At 45.5% G+C, this 21,327-nt stretch overlaps 1 protein-coding gene across 1 annotated transcript in view; it reads right to left on the bottom strand.

The window, feature by feature from the left end:
* The window catches only part of prss59 (serine protease 59, putative), an 84,559-nt gene that overhangs the window by 38,598 nt on the left and 24,634 nt on the right, over positions 1–21,327 (bottom strand). The window contains exon 3 of the mRNA XM_085991984.1: positions 11,412–11,573. Within this exon, the coding sequence (XP_085848110.1) occupies positions 11,412–11,573 (162 nt within the window). The remainder of the gene's footprint in view (positions 1–11,411; positions 11,574–21,327) is intronic.

Here is a 21,327-nt window from a genome sequence, read left to right as displayed (position 1 = left end):
CCTGTGTTCTTGTGTACATCTACGGTTTGTCACCACTCCAGGAGGAGGTCCTGAACATGGATAAACACTTGAAGGAGAAATTATTTAAAGCATATGGAGAAGGAGCAGAACATTATACTGCAAGGAAACTCTCGTTTAAACGACACCTAAATATCCGGAATTCTCTATTAACCGGCAAAATTCATACTCCGAAAACACCTCAATAACCGGAAAAGTTGCCGAGTCCGAGTCCGAGTCTCCCGCGGTGGCCAAGTTAGTCAGTGGGGGTAGTTCTCCAAACTGCCACTACTCGGCTTCTTGGCACTGTCCAAAGTCTGAACACCTCAATAACAGGAGTCTGACTCTTTGTTTGTTAAAAATAGCCTCGGTAGATAACCCTCTCTGTTATCCGGAATTTTTAATCAACCGGCACCATCCTGGTCCCGTTGGTGCCGGATACCAGAGAGTTTCCTGTAGATAGATCCAGTGTGGAGCTTTTAGCTGCACTGCCATTATGGGCTAAAATGGCCTACTTCTGAGCTTAAATTTTTAATGATTTTTAGAATACTTATGCGACACACTCTTGGGCTCTGACTCTCGGGCCGCGATTTTGGGCAGGTTTGGAGGCAGGTCAGAGGTTAAATTCATTTTGATTGACAGTGGATTCCGAACCTGCTGTCAACCCGCCTCCACGCAACTTTGCCAAGTGTCGGGTTTGGGAGTCCCGATCAGACCCGCCACCAAGTGGCGGGAGAGGCAATTAAGGCAGTTAATAGCTTGTTAACTGCCTACATTATCCGATTTTAGCAGGCTCTTCCCATTTTACGACATTTTCAGCATGTTCCACGCTGTTCGCAAAACACGCCAGCTGATTGTGCTGGGTTCAGCAACTACGTGAATTCTTGACAGCTGCAACTGCAGCATAAAAGTGGACCTGTAACATGGCTGACTTTCAGATGACAGAACTTTGTTTTTTGAGGTGTTGGAATGAAAGGATAATTACTAGTCCTAGCCCCTTTAGGGCAACCCCGGATCAGGCATATTCCTCAGACATTCACTTTCAACTAAAGTTTGAGGTAGCCAAATCCTAAAGATGCTTAATTGGGTCTAAAGGTCAGGACTATCTCTCCCTAAAGGAAAGGAACAAACTGAAAATGTTACCATCCTCCAGATAGCACTTTTAATAAGTTTAGCTAGACTGTAATGTTCCGGATATTATGAGGGTCCGGAAAACTCCCCCAGAATTCTGCAACTCCTTACCAAAGAGTGTACAGAGATTGAGTTTGCGAGTTTGATACAGAAGTATTATGTGAGACAATTCTAAAAATATATAGGTTTATTAAAGAACCGAAATATAATTTACAATTGGTGAGTCAATCGCAACATTAACAGTTCTAAAAAGAGAAAGCTTTACAATCTTATCAGAGATCCTTACTCTCAAATCTTAACTTTGCTACTGTTTTACAGTTCTTAAAGTTTATTCAGGATATCCACCAAAATCAAATACAGTACCTTGATCCCCGAGGTACAAAGAGTTGGAGACTTACAGAGCTAGCCCTGAAGCCGAGAATCGCTTTGCCCCTTTAAGCGAGTCTATTATCCCATTTGAGAGTTCAACATTTATACCCTTTTCCAGTGGTATTTCCTTTAAGGTTTTCTGCTGATGTAAGCTAATTATCTCTAGTCATTTTTCTGCTGACCCCTGCATTTCTTACAGTCACCTCAGCTGGTAGCACTACAGAATTTTGGCCTAGAAATTCGGTGGGCTGCGCCACCAGTTAGCACCTAAAGAGGGCACTCAGTGGCTTTAGCGCCACTGGCCGCGCCTCCCACGATATTTAGCTGGGGCGCTAATGGCGGCGTTAACCTGTTGCGCTGCACCGCCTCCGATGACATCATCGGTGTGCGCAGCATCCCGCTACCGCCCCGATCTCGATATTTGGCAGCGACCGCCTCTGTAGCGCCGTTCGCAAATGGCATCCAGTTCACGGGGCCTTCCTGTGGCGGCAGTGGTGCAAATTAAGGTGGAGGTGCGGGGCGGCCGTTTTTTCCGGTGGCTGCCTGCCAGCACCTCCATCCCCGGCCTCCTGATCGCCCCCCGTGGCATTGCCGGCTGTTTTCCGAGAGCCCGGCACTTCTCCTCGGTGCCGGGCTCTTTTGCCGGCACTCGCAATCTCTGATCGCGCTGGTGCAGGCCCCTCCCCCTTAAGAATGGGAGGAAGGCCTGCAGTATCGCAGCGTGCCGTGCCGCAGCATGTGGCGCTGCGGCACGTTGCGCTGCGATATTCAGTTTCAGCACCCTAAGAGGGACGCGGAGCGCCTCGAGCCTCGCCCCGTGTCCCTCTTGGGGCGCTCAAGCTGAATATCCGGTGGTCGCTACTGCTCCAAACGCTGCGCTAAATCTGGCGCCCAGGCGAGCTTGGAGCCCCGTTTGCAGCTCCACCCAATTTCTTCCCTTATGTCTCTTCTCTAGGTTTTCTAAATTTATCATAAAAAACGGCATAACAGCAGGTGCACTTTACTTGGTATCATTTTTATGAAAGCAGATGTTTGTTACTGTTATGTGCTCCTTTACGAGGTGTAAATTAGAACACCTTGTACCGGGTAACTATTATCTTGTTTCCAAAGGTTCAGACTTCAGGAGCATTTAAGCTTCAGTTTCAATAAGGATATTGATTCAGTGTCAACAACTTATCTTATCTCTATAGCCAGAATGCTATCACAGCTTTTCATAGTTCGGTTTCTAGATTTCCAGACCCAGTTTGTCATGTTTTAATAAGGCCAGAATTCTTTCATAGAATGGTGTATTTTTCTGAATACGTTATATGGCTTATTCCTTCACAGGAACACCTTTTGCAGGTCTATTGAGCTTGTAAGTGGTTAAGCTGAGATCCATATGCACTGTGACCTCCTTGGAAAACCCTCTCCCCACATTGCCTGAGCACTTATAACATATATTCCTCAACTGAGATATATACCAGCAGAATGGGAACCATTTATACCCTCTCATCCTGGTCCTCAGAATCGGAGAAAGAGCAGCTGCGGCAGCAGCAGAACCAGGCACACCAGCAGCAGCAACAACAGGAGCGCCAACCTCCTCCTCACCCACCTGATGCTGCACAGGGCAGAGGGCGTCAGCGCAGGGCTACACCTCACCGCAGGAGATACCCCCAACACTGGGTTTACAGGCAGAGGATGAGCTTCCTCAACATGACAGAGCAGCAGTGCCAAAGGAGCCTGAGACTTTCGTGAGAGGTAGTCGCTGATATCTGCACAATGCTGCACCAACACCTGGAGCCCAGAGGAGCAGGTGCACACCCTTACCAGTGGCTGTCAAAGTCACCACCGCCCTCAATTTCTTTGCTTCAGGGTCCTTCCAGGGATCATCAGCAGACATCAGCAGCATTTCCCAGTCGGCTGCACACACTTGCATCATGCAGGTTACCAATGCCCTCTTTGCAAAGGCGTACAATTACATCCACTTCTCCACGGATGAAGCAAGTGTAACCGCGCGTGCGGTTGGCTTTGCAAATCTGGCAGGCTTGCCAAGGGTGCAGGGCGTCATAGACTGCACACATGTGGTCATTAGGGCACCCCATCACAACTCAGCTGTATTTGTGAACCGCAAGGGCTTCCACTTCCTTAACGTCCAGCTGGTGTGTGACCACAGGAAGAACATTATGCATGTTTGTACCAAGTTCCCTGGCAGCTGCCATGACTCGTTCATCCTGCGGCAGTCCGCTGTGCCTCAGCTCTTCAATCCACCAACCCAACTTTCTAGTTGGCTACTTGGAGACAAGGGCTATCCCCTGAAGATGTGGCTAATGACGCCGTTGAGGAGGCCATCAAACGAAGCTGAGGAGCGCTACAATGCGAGCCATATTTCCACCAGAGCCATCATCGAGCAAACCATCGGCTTGCTCAAAATGCGATTCAGATGCCTCGACAGCTGGTGGAGCCCTACACTATGCACCAGCCAGGGTTTCCAGAATCATCATGGTCTGCTGTGCACTGCACAACATCGCACAGCAGCATGGCTTACCGCTGCCTGAGGAACAAGTAGCTCAGCGCACAGCCTCCTCCTCAGAGGAGGAGGAGGATGAGGAGGAGGAGGAAGAAGACCTTATAGAGGCGGATGTGCTAGTTCCACCAGCACACAAGCACATTGCTAGATTCGCTTAAGTTTACGAAGCAAACACATGTGGCTGCTGCCTTCTTAACACATCTGTACAATATACTATGGGCTCCTATCACTCTCACGACCATCATTACAGATGAATGGTGCCCTGACACCTCACTGTGACACTTCCATTTCTGGGCACACATAGGCCAGCTCTTTGAATGTTTGCCATTGCCTTTCTTTATTATAATTGAAATGACGATGATAATCTTAAATTTGTATTACATCAAAACACCCAAGTGACTACCCTTGTGACTATTTGTGTGTTCACTTTCTCTTACGCGTGCTTCTATGTGGTGCTTCCCCTGTGGCTTCAGCAGATGTGGAGGCAGCTTGCTCACTTTCAACTTGCTCCTGCTTCAACATCTTTGGCGGGCATCCTCTGGGTTTGGGAGCCTGAGAGGGCTCTGCAAAAGTCTGCTCCTCCTGTGGCTGTGCAGGGGCTGAGATGGCCATCTCAGTTGGGTGAGGAATCTGGGGCTCTGACCGAGGGCTCCGCAGTGGCATGGGAGTATGAGCGCTTGGAGAGGAGCCCACACTTCCTTGTTGTAGACCACCAACATCCCTCTCATGGGTCATCCGCACTTCACTGCTAGCACATAGCTGGAGAGCATCTTGCTGCACATCAGTGTACTCTGTACTGACAGTCCTCATATCGGGGACATCCAAGTACCTCTGGTGTCTCTCCTCAATAGCTGCCCATCTATCCTCCATAGCAGACCATCTATTTAGGAGAGTCACCATGCTTTGTTGAGTCTGGTGAATTATGTCCTCCAAGGAGGTTGCCACCCTCTCATGGCGGCATGTTCATGCGCCATTGCCTCCACCATGGCATTGCTTATGTTTGAGATGGACTCCTCCATTCTCTCCACACTCGCAGTTACTGTGGATGAAAAACCTGTCAGAGACTCCTGCATTTGTTGCTGAAGTTCCAGCACCACTCTCTTTTTGGATGGCCCCAGAGGCACAGGGTCCACATGCAGCTGAGCAGAGCTAAGAGCGCCCTGCGGCCTCCGACGAGGACTCTCCACTGCTGTCCCTGTCTCCACCATCAGCTGATGCTCACTTGTGAGCTGTGATACACCAGGTGACAACATTACTCAATGTCGCGAAGGACCCGCCAAGGTTTGCGACTCTGCGCTGGTGCTGGGTGCGCTCAATTCTGCTGACACTGCGCCCTCAGAGGTTGCAGCTTCCTCTGAGGAGTCTTCCTCTTGGACAGTGGGGAAGGGGGGCTCTCGATGGTCCTGTGGGGAGTAAAGGCATGAGTTAGACATGTGATAAGAACATAAGAAGTAGGAGCAGGAGTAGGCCATACGGCCCCTCGGGCCTGCTCTGCCATTCAATAGGATCATGGCTGATCCAAAGCTAGACTCACGTCCACTTCCCTGCCCGCTCCCCATAACCCTTAATTCCCTTATCAGCTAGGAAACTGTCTATTTCCTTTTTAAATTTATTTAATGTCGCAGCTTCCACAGCTCTCTGAGGTAGCAAATTCCATAGATTTACTACCCTCTGAGTGAAGAAGTTTCTCCTCATCTCAGTTTTGAAACGGCAGCCCCTTATTCTAAGATTATGCCCCCTAGTTCTAGTCTCACCCATCAGTGGAAACATCCTCCCTGCATTCACCCGATCAAGCCCCCTCACAATCTTATATGTTTCGATAAGATCACCTCTCATTCTTCTGAATTCCAATGAGTAGAGGCCCAACCTACTCAACCTTTCCTCATAAGTCAACCCCCTCATCTCCGGAATCAACCGAGTGAACCTTCTCTGAACTGCCTCGAGAGCAAGTATATCTTTTCTTAAATATGGAAACCAAAACTGTAGCAGTATTCCAGGTGTGGCCTCACCAGTACCCTGTATAACTGAAGCAAGACTTCCCTGCTTTTATACTCCATCCCCCTTGCAATAAAAGCCAAGATTCCATTGGCCTTCCTGATCATCTGCTGTACCTGCATACTAACCTTCTGTGTTTCATGCACCAGGACCCCCAGATCCCTTTGTACTGTAGCACTTTGCAGTTTCTTTCCATTTAGATAATAACTTGCTCTTTGATTTTTTCTGCCAAAGTGCATAACCTCACACTTTCCAACATTATATTCCATCTGCCAAATTTCTGCCCACTCACTTAGCCTGTCTATGTCCTTTTGCAGGTTTTTTATGTCCTCCTCACTCACTGCTTTCCCTCCCATCTTTGCAAACTTGGATACGTTGCACTTGGTTCCCTCCTCCAAATCATTAATATAGATTGTAAAGAGTTGGGGTCCCAGCACGGACCCCTGTGGAACACCACTAGTTACTGATTGCCAACCTGAGAATGAACCATTTATCCCAACTCTCTGTTTTCTGTTAGATAGCCAATCTTCCACCCATGCCAGTATATTACCCCCAATCCCGTGATTTTTTATCTTGTGCAGTAATCTTTTGTGTGGCACCTTGTCAAATGCCTTTTGGAAGTCCAAATACACCACATCCACTGGTTCCCCTTTATCCACCCTGTTTGTTACGTCCTCAAAGAATTCGAGCAAACTTGTCAAACATGACTTCCCGTTCATAAATCCATGCTGACTCTGTCCGATTAAATTATGCTTATCCAAATGTCCTGTTACTGCTTCCTTAATAGTGGACTCCAACATTTTACCAACCACAGATGTTAGGCTAACTGGTCTACAGTTTCCAGTCTTTTGTCTACCTCCCTTTTTAAAGAAGGGCGTTACATTAGCAGTTTTCCAATCTGCTGGGATCTTTCCTGAATCCAAGGAGTTTTGGAAATTTACCACCAATGCATCCGCAATCCCTACCACTACTTCTCTCAAGTCCCTAGGATGTAAGCCATCAGGTCCAGGGGATTTATCTGCCTTAAGTCCCATTATCTTACCGAGTACCAGCTCCTTAGTGATTTTAATCGTGTTTAGCTCCTCCCCCCCCCCTATAGCCCCCTGTTTGTCCAGTGTTGGGATATTTTTAGTGTCCTCTACTGTAAAGGCTGATAAAAAATATTTGTTCAGCGTATTTGCCATCTCCATGTTCCCTACTACTAATTTCCCGGTCTCGTCCTCTAAGGGACCAACATTCACTTTAGCCACCCTTTTTCTTTTTATATAACTGTAGAAACTCTTGCTATCTGTTTTTATATTTTTTGCTAGTTTATTTTCATAATCTATCTTCCCTTTCTTAATTAATCTTTTAGTTATTCTTTGCTGGCTTTTAAATGCTTCCCAATCTTCTATCCTCCCACTAGATTTGGCTACTTTATATGCCCTTGTTTTCAGTCGGATACTATCCTTTATTACTTTACTTAGCCACGGATGGCTGTCTTTTCTTTTACGCCCCTTTTTCCTCAGTGGAATATATTTTTCTTGAAAGTTGTGAAATATCTCCTTGAATGTACACCACTCCTGCTGTACCGTCTTACACCTTAATCTATTTTCCCAGTCCACTTTAGTCAACTCTGCTCTCATACCTTCATAGTCTCCTTTGTTTAAGCTTAGTACGCTGGTTTGAGATCCAACTCTCTCACCCTCCAACTGAATTTGGAATTCAACCATGTTATGGTCACTCATACCAAGGGGATCCTTTACTAGGACATTTTTTATTAATCCTGTCTCATTACACAGGACCAGATCTAAGATTGCCTGCCCCCTGGTTGGTTCAGTAACATACTGCTCAAGGAACCCGTCCCTAATGCACTCTATGAACTCTTCCTCAAGGCTGCCCTGCCCAATTTGATTTGTCCAGTCAATATGAAAGTTAAAATCTCCCATGATTATAGCTGTTCCCTTATTACAAGCCCCAACTATTTCCTGATTTATACTCCGACCAATAGAGTTGCAACTGTTAGGAGGCCTATAGACTACGCCCACTAGTGACTTTTTCCCCTTATTATTCCTTATCTCCACCCAAACTGTTACACTATCCTGATCCTTTGACCCAATATCATTTCTCACTATTGCAGTGATTCCATCCTTTATTAACATAGCCACCCCACATCCCTTTCCTTCCTGTCTGCCCTTCCTAATAGTCAAATACCCCTGGATGTTTAGTTCCCAGTCATGGTCACCTCACAGCCATGTTTCTGTAATGGCCACCAGATCATACCCATGTGTAGTTATTTGTACTGTCAACTCATCTATTTTGTTACGAATGCTGTGTGCATTCAGATAAAGAACTTTTAAATATGTTTTGTGACAATTTATTCCTGCTTTTACCCCCTTTACTACTTTACCTTTATCTTTATATATTCTGTCCCTTCCTGACATGCTCTGGTTTTTAATTTCCCCACTGCTACTTTGCTCTATTGCCTTCTCCGCTGACATTTTTATTTTTCGCTCTCTTGAAACCTCCCCCCCACTAATTAGTTTAAAGCCCTCTCGTGATATTAATGTAGCAGGCACATCGAATTGTGCAGATGATCAGAACTCAATCTGTATAAACATCAGATGCCATATCAGTCACTCACGCAATCTAAATGAGAGGGCTGAAAATCTATTTTGTCACCAGCTTGCTCTACTGTGCTGGTCTGACCATCCCCCACTTCCAGATCCTCAGCACCTCCGAAGATGTCGAGAGCAGTCTCCTCAGCAGTGGTCAAGTGGGCAATCGAAGGTGGCCCTCCTCCTGTCCTGCCCTTCTCCCTCTTATTGTGGGCTCTCTTTTCCTGCAATGAGGGGCACAAGTGGAGTTTGAATGAGAATGTTGGAGTGAGTGTAGAGAATCCATAGCATAGATACTTAGAGGGAGACAATGATGGAGTGAGGTGCCAATACCAAGGGCCCTCCCTGTGCATTGTTAGTTGTTGTCATTGCATAACAGTGATAGCGAGTGTGAGGGGTGCATAGTAGAATAGTCAAATGATTCCATACATAGGGACAGAGGGATGGTTAAGGGTGCAAGGGATGTAAGGGTAAAGTGGGATGTGCAGGAGTAGGTTGACAATGCAGAGTGCTGGTGATGAGAGGAGATGGGGAGCAGATTGAAGGTAAGTGTGATGATAGACTCACTTTTGCTGTGCGTAGCAGGCCATTGAACCTATTCCTGCACTGAACCCAGGTGCGACCACACAAAGACTTGGCGCTCACCTCCTCAGCAATTTGCAGCCAGGCTGCTTTGGTTTGCTGAGAAGGCTTCGTCTGTCCATTTGAAGGGAACAGTACCTCTTGGTGCCTTCTCACACCCTCCACAAGAGCATGGAGGGAGTCATCATCAAATTTGGGAGATGCCTTTGGTCTTGCAGCAGTCTTTTTCAGATGTGCCACACCAAGAAGCAGCAGAATAGGATTGATCAAAAACAAGGCTGCCTGGGCCCCTTAAATGCAGTTGGCTGAAAGACGTCAGCAGAGGCGAGCAGCAGACCCGAGCCCACTGATCGGGCCGGGTAGCGCGCACGACTGGCTTAATCAGCACACTTAAGCAAAAATCGTAATTTCAGGGTGGCTGAAACCGACAGCGGGACCGGAACCCACCAAACATCAAAGCCACCTCCAACCCACCTCCACTCGGAAAATCGCGGCTTAGCTCTTTTAAAGCGATCAATGACACATTCTTGACCTTGGCCTTTATGAGGGAGAAACATCAGCTCAGAACCAATATTTGTAAAATGCTTCTGTGGCTCAGATTTCATAAAGAAGAGACTCTAGCTCAATAAGAGCATTTTAAAAACTATTAGAGGTTATTGAGCCTGAAACCGCACACTCCATTAGCAGCAAAAAGCTGACACTTTTCAAAATCACCTTTGATTCATAACTTTGAAATGCCACTTTGCTCAATGTTAATGCCCACTTACCGCACTGCCTGCTGATCCTCTTTTGCTGCTCCTCTTCAGCATCCACTCCCACACCTAATGCCAATTCTGCTCCTGCAGCCCGCTTCCTAACCACAATGTGAGTGCTACACGCATGACTGCAGTCACCCGTAAAGCTCCACCTAATGAAATGCTGCCCAAAGATCAAAGAGCTGCATTCAAGGTATCTAGGAGCTGCATGTGGTGGAAACTGCACATAATTCTCCAATTGTAGCTTAACCAAGTATCATCACTTACTTCCTTTCATATATAGACCACAGGATTTTTTTTCCAAAACAAAAGATCAGACTGGTTGGATATAGTTATGATGAGAGACTGGTTGGGTTAACATTTCCGGTGCCATAACACTAAATTGGCGTCTAGAGTTGACTGACTCAATTATAAACAGATAGCATCACTGTTTAAAACAGCTAAATCTGAATATTTTAAAATCATGATTTTTTTTTCAGATGCCTTGTTTTGTAAGCATAGTTGATCTTTACAGTAGTCCTGTAACAGAATAGACCTTCAACTGCTGTAACTGACAAGTTTCTTTCAATAATTTCAAGCATACATCAGATGTAGTCACCAGAGGGAATTCATCAGCCTGAGTTAAACCACATGGATAGGATGTGCAGACTGCACTCACTACAATGTCAGCAACAGGCTCTGAGTCACTGTTTTTCACTGGCTGGTCCTGCTGTAGACGCATTGTGCTAGTTCAACTCGATCAGGTCTATGTGGTCTGGCAGCTACTCCAGAACATCATCATATTTTAGTTCCTGTAAGCTCTGGATACACATTTTTTGAAAAAGGAAAATTTAAATTAAGTAAAAATAACCCCAAACTTTGTTGGTTTAGATGGGGTTTAAAATAGCAAATAATACAGTTTTTTAAGAGCAACCTCTCTGTGTACTTGTGTCAATAAGACGTGTAAAAGATATGTAAAAAGGGTGTATGTCAGAGAGTGAATACATCTGCCAAGGTGGTTGTTAAAGCATAGGTAAATGGTGACCACTAAAGTCCAATTTTTTTCTAATCATTCCATAGCAAATAGTTAGGACTTTTGGAAGAGGCAATTCAAAACGTAGCAACTTAGGTGTGTGATAAAGATCTCCACAGTCTTGGTATAGCTAAAGGTAACATTTAAATAGCACAGTGGATTGCACTCAGAATGATAACTGTTAAGTTAGTATAGAGGCTTATGGTGACAAGGTAATAAGCTATTTGGCAATATTTTAATGAAACCACTGAGGTAGAAAAAGAAAAAAGGCAGATTTTGTTACATTTTTAAAGAAAGATCAAATGTACATGAAACAGTGATATGTGGTACAGCTAGTTTTGGTGCAAGGCAAAGCTGGGTCTTCTGGCCAGATACACAGACAGTCACTTACATTTCAGAAAATCCTGCACTGCCTTATGTATACAAACTAGTTCAAATAAATACCCTATGTGTGTTGTAGCACTTACCTCAAAAGCTCTGTTGTCCTTATTATATTGGACCACATCCATGAAATTCCCAGCCAATGTCTCCAATAAATAAGCAGAATCCATTTCGGATTTTATTTGAAGTTTTTCACACAACCTGAGATGGTGAATAGTTTGTGATTTAATAAAAAGTATTTTAAAATTCTAAAAAAGGAAAGGGCAAAAAGTAATATCTCAATTTATATAAACTTGATAAATCATTAACCACTTTCCATGCTAAATGTTCTTTGTGCCTTTCTGTTAAATATCTACCAACGTTTATTAAAATATTTTACTGCACTTCGATTAAGACTTTATATACTGGTAAATAGACATTCAATGAAACACACCACCAATATAGAGAGTAAGTACACTTTAAGCGATCAGTTGGGTTGCTGAGATGCAATGGAGACATCCAAGCCATGGAAGCGCAGAGAAGAGTCAGCAGCCTGATCCCCAATGTCAGAAGACTGAGTGATCAGAGAAGACTGGTGAAACTTGGGTTTTTCCACCTTGGAAAAAAGGTGACTGAGGAAAGAGCTCAAACAAAAATGGCATAGAAAAAGCAAATATTAAATCATGACAGTAGGAGATGAAGGTGCAGGTTCAATGAAATGAAAGGCATATTTATAACTGTTGCCAGGAAGTTTTTCTCAATAAAAAAAATGATCAATATATGGAATAGACTTCGGATTACAGGAGTGCAAACAAAAACAGGAATCATTGAAGAAACAGCTGGATGTTGGGATTGCATTATAGGTTCTTTCTAGATGGATGAGCTCGGAGGGACTTAAATGCCTTCCATATTTGTACTTGTTTTGTGACCTTCAATACCCACTGAGGCAAGCCATCTTTTCCTATTAGCTTTTCATAGGATGGATAGCAACAGAAGTTAAGGTGGCAAGTGCTCATCCCTGGTATGTTAAGAAAACAACCCTCATCACCTGAAACTAATCCCAACTTATTTGGAACTAGTTTGGGGGGTGGGGGGAGGAGAATATCTACGGTAAGTAAAAATGTGAGAAAAAGACCAACGTGTGCAGGAGGGGGACTGTTAACCAGATAAAAGTTCTGTACACAAATGGACGTAGCATAAAAAATAAAACAAGTGAGTTAGAAGCACAAATTCAGCTTAAGGGGTGTGCTGTATTAATCATTACAGAGACCGAGCTACAAGATGGGCATGAATGGGAGCTAAATATACCAGGCTATAGGAAGGATTGGGAAAGGAGGGGGGTAGCAATGTTGATAAAAAGACACAATTACAGCAGTCAAAGGAAGGAATTTTAGTAAGGGTGATCAAGCAGTGGAAACACTTTGGGTAGAGCTAAGGATGCAAGATTCAGTTTGGAGTTGTCTACAGACTTCATGATAGTAGTGAGGTACTGGGGACTATCTAAGTACAGAGATTAAGGAAACATGTAGCAAAAACAATGGCTGTAATTTTCCGGGTGGTCAGCAGGGTGGATCGGTGGTGGGACGGCTGGGAAAGTGGTTTTTTTTGACAGCAGGTCGGGAACCCGCTGCCACGCGCCTTTCCCAATGTCAAGTCTTTCAGCACTGAGCAGACCCGACAGGCAGCGGCGGGGGACCCAATTAATCTCATTAACATCTAGTTGATAGATCGTTAACAGGTTTTTTAACTTACCTTTTCGCTTTAACTTCATGGCCACGGAAACCATGCTGTTCGGGGACCACGGCTGTCAACCTGAGGTGGAAGTTCAGTGGCAATTGTTCCAGCTGATTACTTGACAGCTTCAAATGTACAGTAAAATCACCCACATGACAGATCTTCACTTTCCTCAGCCACAAGCTGTTTCTTAGTCCATTTCCAGCACAGATTCTGCAGGCTTTCCACTTTCCACTCTCCATCCTGTATCAACTCATTGGAAGAACGCTCTCACCATTGACAGATCGCTTCTGTCATCTCTACTTCACCTGTCATCTATTTCATCAACATGGGTGCTCTTTATACTGACTCACCTTGTTCCTCAGAATCTGACCACGATCAGCCCCAACATCAGCAGCAACAGGCACACCAGCAGCACCAACCTTCTCCACAATCACCTGATGCTGCACAGGACAGAGGGCATCAGCACCTGACCACATTGCTGCCCGGGGGGCCAGGGATGGCCTCACCATGGCCAGATTTACTTCACTTGACCCTGGCTGCCACATGATGCGCCAGGTTGGCACACAAACACCATAAAGCATCCCTACAATGACCAAGCCATTCCTTTCACACTCACCACCATTGCGATGGGTACCGTTATGTCTCACCATTCATTGCAACTCACTAAGCCACTTCCAAAGGTGCACCAAAAATGTCCAAGAACGCAAGTGTTGAAAATAAAGGTTTTAATGTTTGATAGTACATTAACAGAAACTTTACATCAACACCCAAGTAACTACGCTTGCGTGTTGTTAGTTGGTATGATTGCACTAGGATGAGGGTGAGTGTGAGGGGTGGCTAGTGAGATGGGGATGTGATAATGTAGATAAAGAGGGATGGGTGGAGGTGCAAGAAAAGTTACTGTGAGTAAGGATGTGCAGGGGTAGGGTAGGGAAGTCAGTGTGATGGGGATGTGATGAGAGGCACAGCAGGATGAAGGTGAGGATGTGGCTTTGCAGTAACGTTTTCTGATCTAATGAGATAATTGAAAGGTTTGTGCCACTGCACCCAGGTCCTCCTGACGACATCCTTGCTTGTGCCCTCCTGTGCAATGTGCAACCAGGCTGTGTTGGTCTCCTGGGGAGATCTCTTCTGCCCATCAGAAGGAAAGCGGACTTCCCTGCGTGTTCTGACTCCATGGAGGGAGTCATGGGAGAACCTGGGTACAGCCCTGCACCTCTGTGCAGTGATTGTCAGTGTTTGAGGCACTTCAGTGCTGTAGAACACTGACAGCACAAATGTCAAAATAAAGTTGGCCATGGTCCCTTTAATGAAACTGGCTGATGACGCATCATGAAATGACGTCACCAGACCCGCTTCCTCTAATTGGACCGTCAAACGTGCTGGGTGGGCTTAACAAGCCCTATCAAGGGGAAATCATTTTGAACCGTGGGATGGAGCCAGCACCGACATTGCCCGCCCCGGACCGAGGTGAGCAAAATCCTGGCCAATGTGCTTATATTGGGAGATTTTAATTTTCAGCTAGACTAAGAGAAGCAGAACAGCTCAAGCAGTATGTCTTAGAAGTGATAAGGGAACGTGCCAGAGTTGAGTTAATGATGAGTAACGAACTAGAAATAGTTAACAATCTGACGATAAGGGAACATCTTGCAAATAGTGACCATAACATGATTGAATTTGATAATGGTTTGAGAGAGATGGGTCTGTGGGAACTAACTGATACTATCAGGTCTGCGCAGCCACTGATCAGTGGGCACTCAGTTCCAGAGCCCAGCCTAAGTGAAGTAGCTGGAGTCCACTTTCAGGATGATCTCTCTCCTGATGAAGGCTCATGTGATCTTTCTAGCTAGCCCCCTCAGATGCCTGCTTAAAAAGAAAATTAAAGAAAGACTTGCATTTATATAGCGCCTTTCATGACCACCGGACATCCCAACACGTTTTACCGCCAATGAAGTACTTTTTGGAGTGTAGTCACTGTTGTAATGTAGGAAACGCAGCAGCCAATTTTGCACACAGCAAGCTCCCATAAACAGCAATGTGTTAATGACCAGATAATCTGTTTTTTAGTGATGGTGATTGAGCGTTAAATATTGGCTAGGACACCGGGGATAACTCTTCTTTTAAATAGTGCCATGGGATCTTTAATGTACACCTGAGAGGGCAAATAGAGCCTCGGTTTAATGTCTCTTCCAAAAGATGCCACCTCTGACAGTGCAGCGCTCCCTCAGTACTGCACTAGAGTGCCAGACTAGATTTTTGTGCTCAAGTCTCTGGAGTGGGACTTAAACCCATAACCTTACTGACTTAGAGGCAAGGGTGCTACAAACTGAGCCATAACTTAGGTAAGTATCAGGATACAGGACTAGGCAATACCTGCAATGGTGATGAAGCCTGCTGAAGAGTCCTCCTGGAACTCAGAAGCCCACTCAGTCACAAGAGGCTCATGATACCACAGCACAATCAAGCATCAATGTTTGGTGAGTATTTTATGTATAATTTTACATTAGTTTGATTTATTTTATTTTATCATGTGTAAGCATCCATCACCTTCCATATCGCAATATCAGCATTTCTAACTAACCATTCCTCTCGGTGTCTAATGCACTTTCTTTACACTCACCATAATCTATATTGGCAATTGATAAAATCAGTTTAGTGCCCCTATTACTTGAATATTTCAATCAGTGTCAATTATAGTAAACATGCTTTTAATTGCCTTTTTGTAGTAAAAAGACATGCCAGAATTCTATACCTATCTACATATATTAAAAATGTTACTTATATGCACAATTCTTGTGTCAACATTTTCAATTATAAATTCCTATGTCCACATTTATACTGGAAACTTCCTCTGTAAAATTGTCATGCAGTAATTACATCTTCCCACTATTATACCTCAGTTTTCCATCTCCCACTTCCTCTGCTTGTACTGTAGAGAAAGTCCTATGTTCTAGCCAACTCTGCTTCCCAAATTGCTGTAGGTTTTGCTATATAACTATAAATAATAATACAAAATCAAGGCAATGCATAAAAATGATGATACAATGCAAGACTTTGAAATGGATATTGAATTACATCTGCACATTCTGGTCTAATTATATCCTGACTTCTAATCTCGGTTCACCTGAACAGTACATTTGGTCTTGACTCCCATTGTGAAACACCACAGGAGATCAACTACAGGTAGACTACCCTTTATCCGGACTTCCGAAAACCGAAACCCTCTAAAAACCGAAGGTTTTTTCGTTCAGCGTAAGTCGTGCGTACGACTTACGCTGAACGAAAAAACCTTCGGTTTTTAGAGGGTTCCGGTTGCGGAAGTTCGGATAAAGGGTAAGTCGTGCGCACGACCCCCCGCCGACCCCCCCACCAGCCCCGACAACAGCGGACCCCGCCGGCCCCGACAACCGCCAACCCCGCCAGCCCCGACAACCGCCGACCCCGCCAGCCCCGATAACCGCCGACCCCCCCGCGGACCCCGCCGGCCCCGACAACCGCCGACCCCGCCAGCCCTGACAACCGCCGACCCCCCCGCGGACCCCGCCAGCCCCAACAACCGCCGACCCCGCCAGCCCCGACAACCGCCGACCCCCCCGTGGACCCCGCCAGCCCCGACAACCGCCGACCCCCCCCGCGTACCCCGCCGGCCCCGACCCCCGCCGACCCCGACTGACTTACGCTGAGCGTCAGCGTAAGTCGTGCGCACGACCCCCCGCCGACCCCCCCGCGGACCCCCGCCGACCCACCTTCCGAAATCCGAAATTCTCCTTTATCCGAAACTCGGCTGGTCCCGAGGTTTTCGGATAAAGGATAGTCTATCTGTAGTATATTATTAAAGATCTTGGTATGAAAGCGCAGTCACTGTTATTTTTTAGCACAATGCCACATAATGCATAATGCCACCATTTGGGTTATGTCAGGATCACTCGGCTCCCGACCTCATTTCAGCCTTGGTCCAAACATGGACAAAAGAGCTGAATTCCAAAGGTGAGGTGAGAATGACTTCCCTTGACATCAAGGCAGCATTTGACCGAGTGTGGCATCAAGGAGCCCCAGTAAAACTGAAGTCAATGGGAATCAGGGGGAAAACTCTCCACTGGCTGGAGTCATACCTAGCACAAAGGAAGATAGTAGTGGTTGTTGGATGTCAATCATCTCAGCCCCAGGACATCGCTGCAGGATTTCCTCAGGGCAGTTTCCTAGGCCCAACCATCTTCAGCTGCTTCATCAATGACCTTCCCTCCATCATAAGGTCACTAAAGTCAGAAGTGGGGAAGTTCGCTGATGATTGCACAGTGTTCAGTTCCATTCGCAATGCTTCAGATAATGAAGCAGTCCATGCCCGCATGCAGCAAGACCTGGACGACATTCAGGCTTGGGCTGATAAGTGGCAAGTAACATTTGCGCCACACAAGTGGCAGGCAATGACTATCTCCAACAAGTGAGACCACTGCCCCATTACATTCAACAGCATTATCATCGCAGAATCCCCCATCATTAACATCCTGGGGGTCACCATTGACCAGAAACGTAACTGGACCAGCCACATAAATACTGTGGCTACAAGAGCAGGTCAGAGGCTGGCTATTCTCTGGTGAGTATCTCACCTCCTGACTCCCCAAAGCCTTTCCACCATCTACAAGGCACAAATCAGGAGTGTGATGGAATACTGTGCACTTGCCTGGATGAGTGCAGCTCCAACAGCACTCACGAAGCTCGACACCATCCAGGACAAAGCAGCCCACTTGATTGGCACCCCATCCACCACCTTAGCATCCACTGCCGCCACCACCGGCACACCGTGGCTACAATGTATACCATCTACAAGATGCACTGCAGCAACTCGCCAAGGCTTCTTGAACAGCACCTCTCAAACCTGCGATCTCTACTGCCTAGAAGGACAAGGGCAGCAGGTACACGGGAACACCACCACCTCCAAGTCAAACACCATCCTGATTTCAAATATATCGCTGTTCCTTCATCGTTGCTGGGTCAAAATCCTGGAACTCACTCCCCAACAGCATTGTGGGAGTACCTTCACCATACAGACTGCAGCAGTTCAAGAAGGCAGCTCACCACCCCAAGGGCAATTAGGGATGGGCAATAAATGGTGGCCTTGCCAGACAACCACATCCCAGGAGCAAATATTAAAAAAAATTATAGCTAACCTACTAGTGCTTTGACGGATAATTTGCTGGTAAGCAAGTTTACCAATTAAGTTATTTGGTCACGTATACACTCAATATCACAGCATCTTCCAAAAATCTGAGCAATACGATGCAGACGAACAAAAATTGAGCTGCATTAAAGAAGGCAGCCGCCGGAATCAGGAGATACGTCATGAGGTAAATATAATTACAGCATAAATCAACTGGGCCTTAATTTCCAGTCTTTTTATGCTGCATTATTATAACAATTGCCTCATTATTAGATATGACAAACATCTCCAAAATATTTATAATGAGGATGTAGTGGCATTTTGTAAAATGATTAAAAATTTGAAAGTGGCATGATCATATCATCCAAAAATGTAGCAAATTAATGATTCAACGTTCTGTAGCTGCAGACTCAACTCCTAATTGAAGTTTATGAGGGTTTGTCCATTCTTACCCACGTTATTAGATATGGCTTTCCACAGGAAGAAAACTGATACTCTGTCTTGATGAAAATCAATGGACCAGAATTACACCTGTATGTGAGGCTGGAGTCTGTGACCTATTCACTGATCATTTCACTGAAAAGGAATTGTACAATGACTGAATGTTCTTTTTTTCATGGGGGAGGGAAAGAAGAGGAAAAACACAACATTATAATGCTTAACCTTCCAGCTGCTTGATTAATTATAATAATGAGTAAACACAAAAGCTCGACAGCTGTTTTCTATTTAAATCTTACATGGAGCTTTCCCATAAAAGGAAATGGCACTTTTACAGCATTCTAACCACAGTCCAATAAAATAACTTCCATACGACTAATGTTCTAAATTGTGACATTACAGAACAGTAGCAGAGAACCAGATCCATTACAAATTCCAAATAAAACCACTCTTGGTAAGACAGGAAGCAAGTTTGCCTCCCACATTAGTAATGACAGACTTGTTTTCCTAAACTCGAGCTGCAGTTATGCACGTTTTTCAATTTACGGAAATGGGGATGATGTTGTCAAGTCTTTAGAACATTATTATATAAGCAATTGGAATAGTATATTTTTATTTTAGTTGACACATCCTAGTTTAATGTTTCCAGTGACAATGAAGGATTGAATATAGTTAAATGTCAAGGGCAGAGGTTCCCAAACTCGGGGGGTGGGCCCATATGGGAGGTGACAATGCTACTGCAGAGGTGCGAGAGGAACAGGCTGGCTAAGGAGGAGAGCCACCAATGCAACCTGGTATAGTCAGTGGAGGGGCATCAAAAGTTGTCATTTCAAACTGAGCAGATTTAAGTTTAAGTTCAAAGAAAAGTACTGTACGTACCAATGCAGCCTCACATAGGATGACCTCAGCACAGCGTTGAAGCAGAAGTTGAACCAATCAGAGCTGCTTCTGGTAGATAGGAATTTGTTGCTCTGCACCAGAGTCAGCTCTGTCTGGCCTGACTTTTACTTTTAGAAATCAGCAGGAATTTAAACATGCTCTGCTGTGCTGTGATTGCCCTATGTGAGGCTGCATCAGTGTATTCTCAACGGAGTGTAAAATCAGCTGGAGTGTAAAATGGCCATCTGACCCGAACCCACCCCATTCCAGTTGAGTGGGTTAGGTTAAAATCAGGGCTTACAATTCCCACGAATTATTGTGGCCAGAGCTCTTAATGCATGAACAAAGGAATATCCTTCCTTCCGTAGCCCTCTCCCTCCCAATCTCTATATTTTCCTTAACCTGTTCCCTCCCAAACTCTCTGTACATTTTCCAAAACCTGTTCCCTCTCGATTGCTGTGTTTGCCTCCTGATCCCTGTGCTTTTTTCTGTGGAACGCACTTTGCCCTCTAACTGCACAGTCTCGCCACATAGGAATGTGAATGATACAGGAAATGGGGCTGCTGCAGAAACAAAAAGGAGAGAGAGATAAAACAGAAGAGTAGGAATGGGGAGGATAAAGGAAAGGAAAAGGAATAAAACAGAAATTGAAAAGAAAAAGAGAGGAAAAAAGTAAAGGAAAAGAGATAGGATAAAGAGAAGCAAAGGAAGAGATGGTGTACAAAGGAGAAGTGAAGTAGGAAAGAGTAAATAAAGCATAACTGAGGGAGGAAAGGACAGGAAAGAATCCAGGTCCAATAAACAAACTTCTGACTTTATTTGTGACCCAGAAAATAAGGGAAGAGAGAGTGAAAGAGAGACAGGCACACACACACAGAAGTGGTGGAAGAGGAAAATCAAATGTTCCTGTTGAGGATCAGTGGGAATGAAAGAGGGACAAGGACCCTCTTGGGGACATCATTAGGGAAGGGGAATGAAAGGAGAGAGACATACTATTGGGAGGTGTGGAAAAAGAAACGGAGAAAGGCAGAGATACCCTGTTTGTCAGCGAGTGGAGAGAGAAACGCTATTGAGTGGAGTGCAGTTAGAGAGGCAGAGGGAAGCCCTATTTTCAGATGAGGCAAGTCACTAGCTGCGCTGGGAGCAGGAGGGATTGTAACTGTTAGCGCTTAGCATGCCCTTGTTATAAAACATTGCAACCTCCAACACATCATGGGCAACATGTAGAAGATCTATGGGAGTGAAATTGGATTGGGCCCGAAAACGGGCGTGGTGAGCATGAAGCGCGATCTGCCCGTGCCCGTTCAAAGTGGTGCAGGCACATCACCCAAACACATTGCTCCACACTCACTGACACACTTTCATTTCTCTTGCAGGCCAAGGTGGCTCACAACTGCCGTGAGCAGCAGCAGAGAGGCGGGGGTGAAGCATGACTTTAAAATCTCACTGCGCTGGAGGAGGAGGTGTTGGAGATCATTGGAGGGGCCGTCACTGAGGCCGTGGTGAGCGACAACGTTGAAAGCATTGCTGATGATGGTATGCGCATACCTAATCCTTCTTCTCACATCCCACTTCCCCCTCATGGCACAATATCTTCTCACTTACAAGCTGCTGCTGGTGTAAGCATGCACATCTTGCTTACCCCTCCGCTGCCCCTCCCCCCCCTCACCATCACCACAACCCGACCCTTGTGCCTTTCTCCTTCCAGATACCCAAGGACTGCCAGCAGCCCAGCCTGTCCCTGACCTAGTAGAGGAAGAGAGTGAAGAAGAAGAAGAGGCACCATCACTCAATCTGAGACTCCCAGGAAC

Source organism: Somniosus microcephalus, chromosome 6, assembly GCF_052327205.1.
Source record: "Somniosus microcephalus isolate GS21.2 chromosome 6, FLI_Smic_1.0, whole genome shotgun sequence".
NCBI lineage: Eukaryota > Metazoa > Chordata > Chondrichthyes > Squaliformes > Somniosidae > Somniosus > Somniosus microcephalus.
Note: the sequence above shows the minus strand (reverse complement) of the source record. Positions and strands in the feature narration are given on the sequence as shown.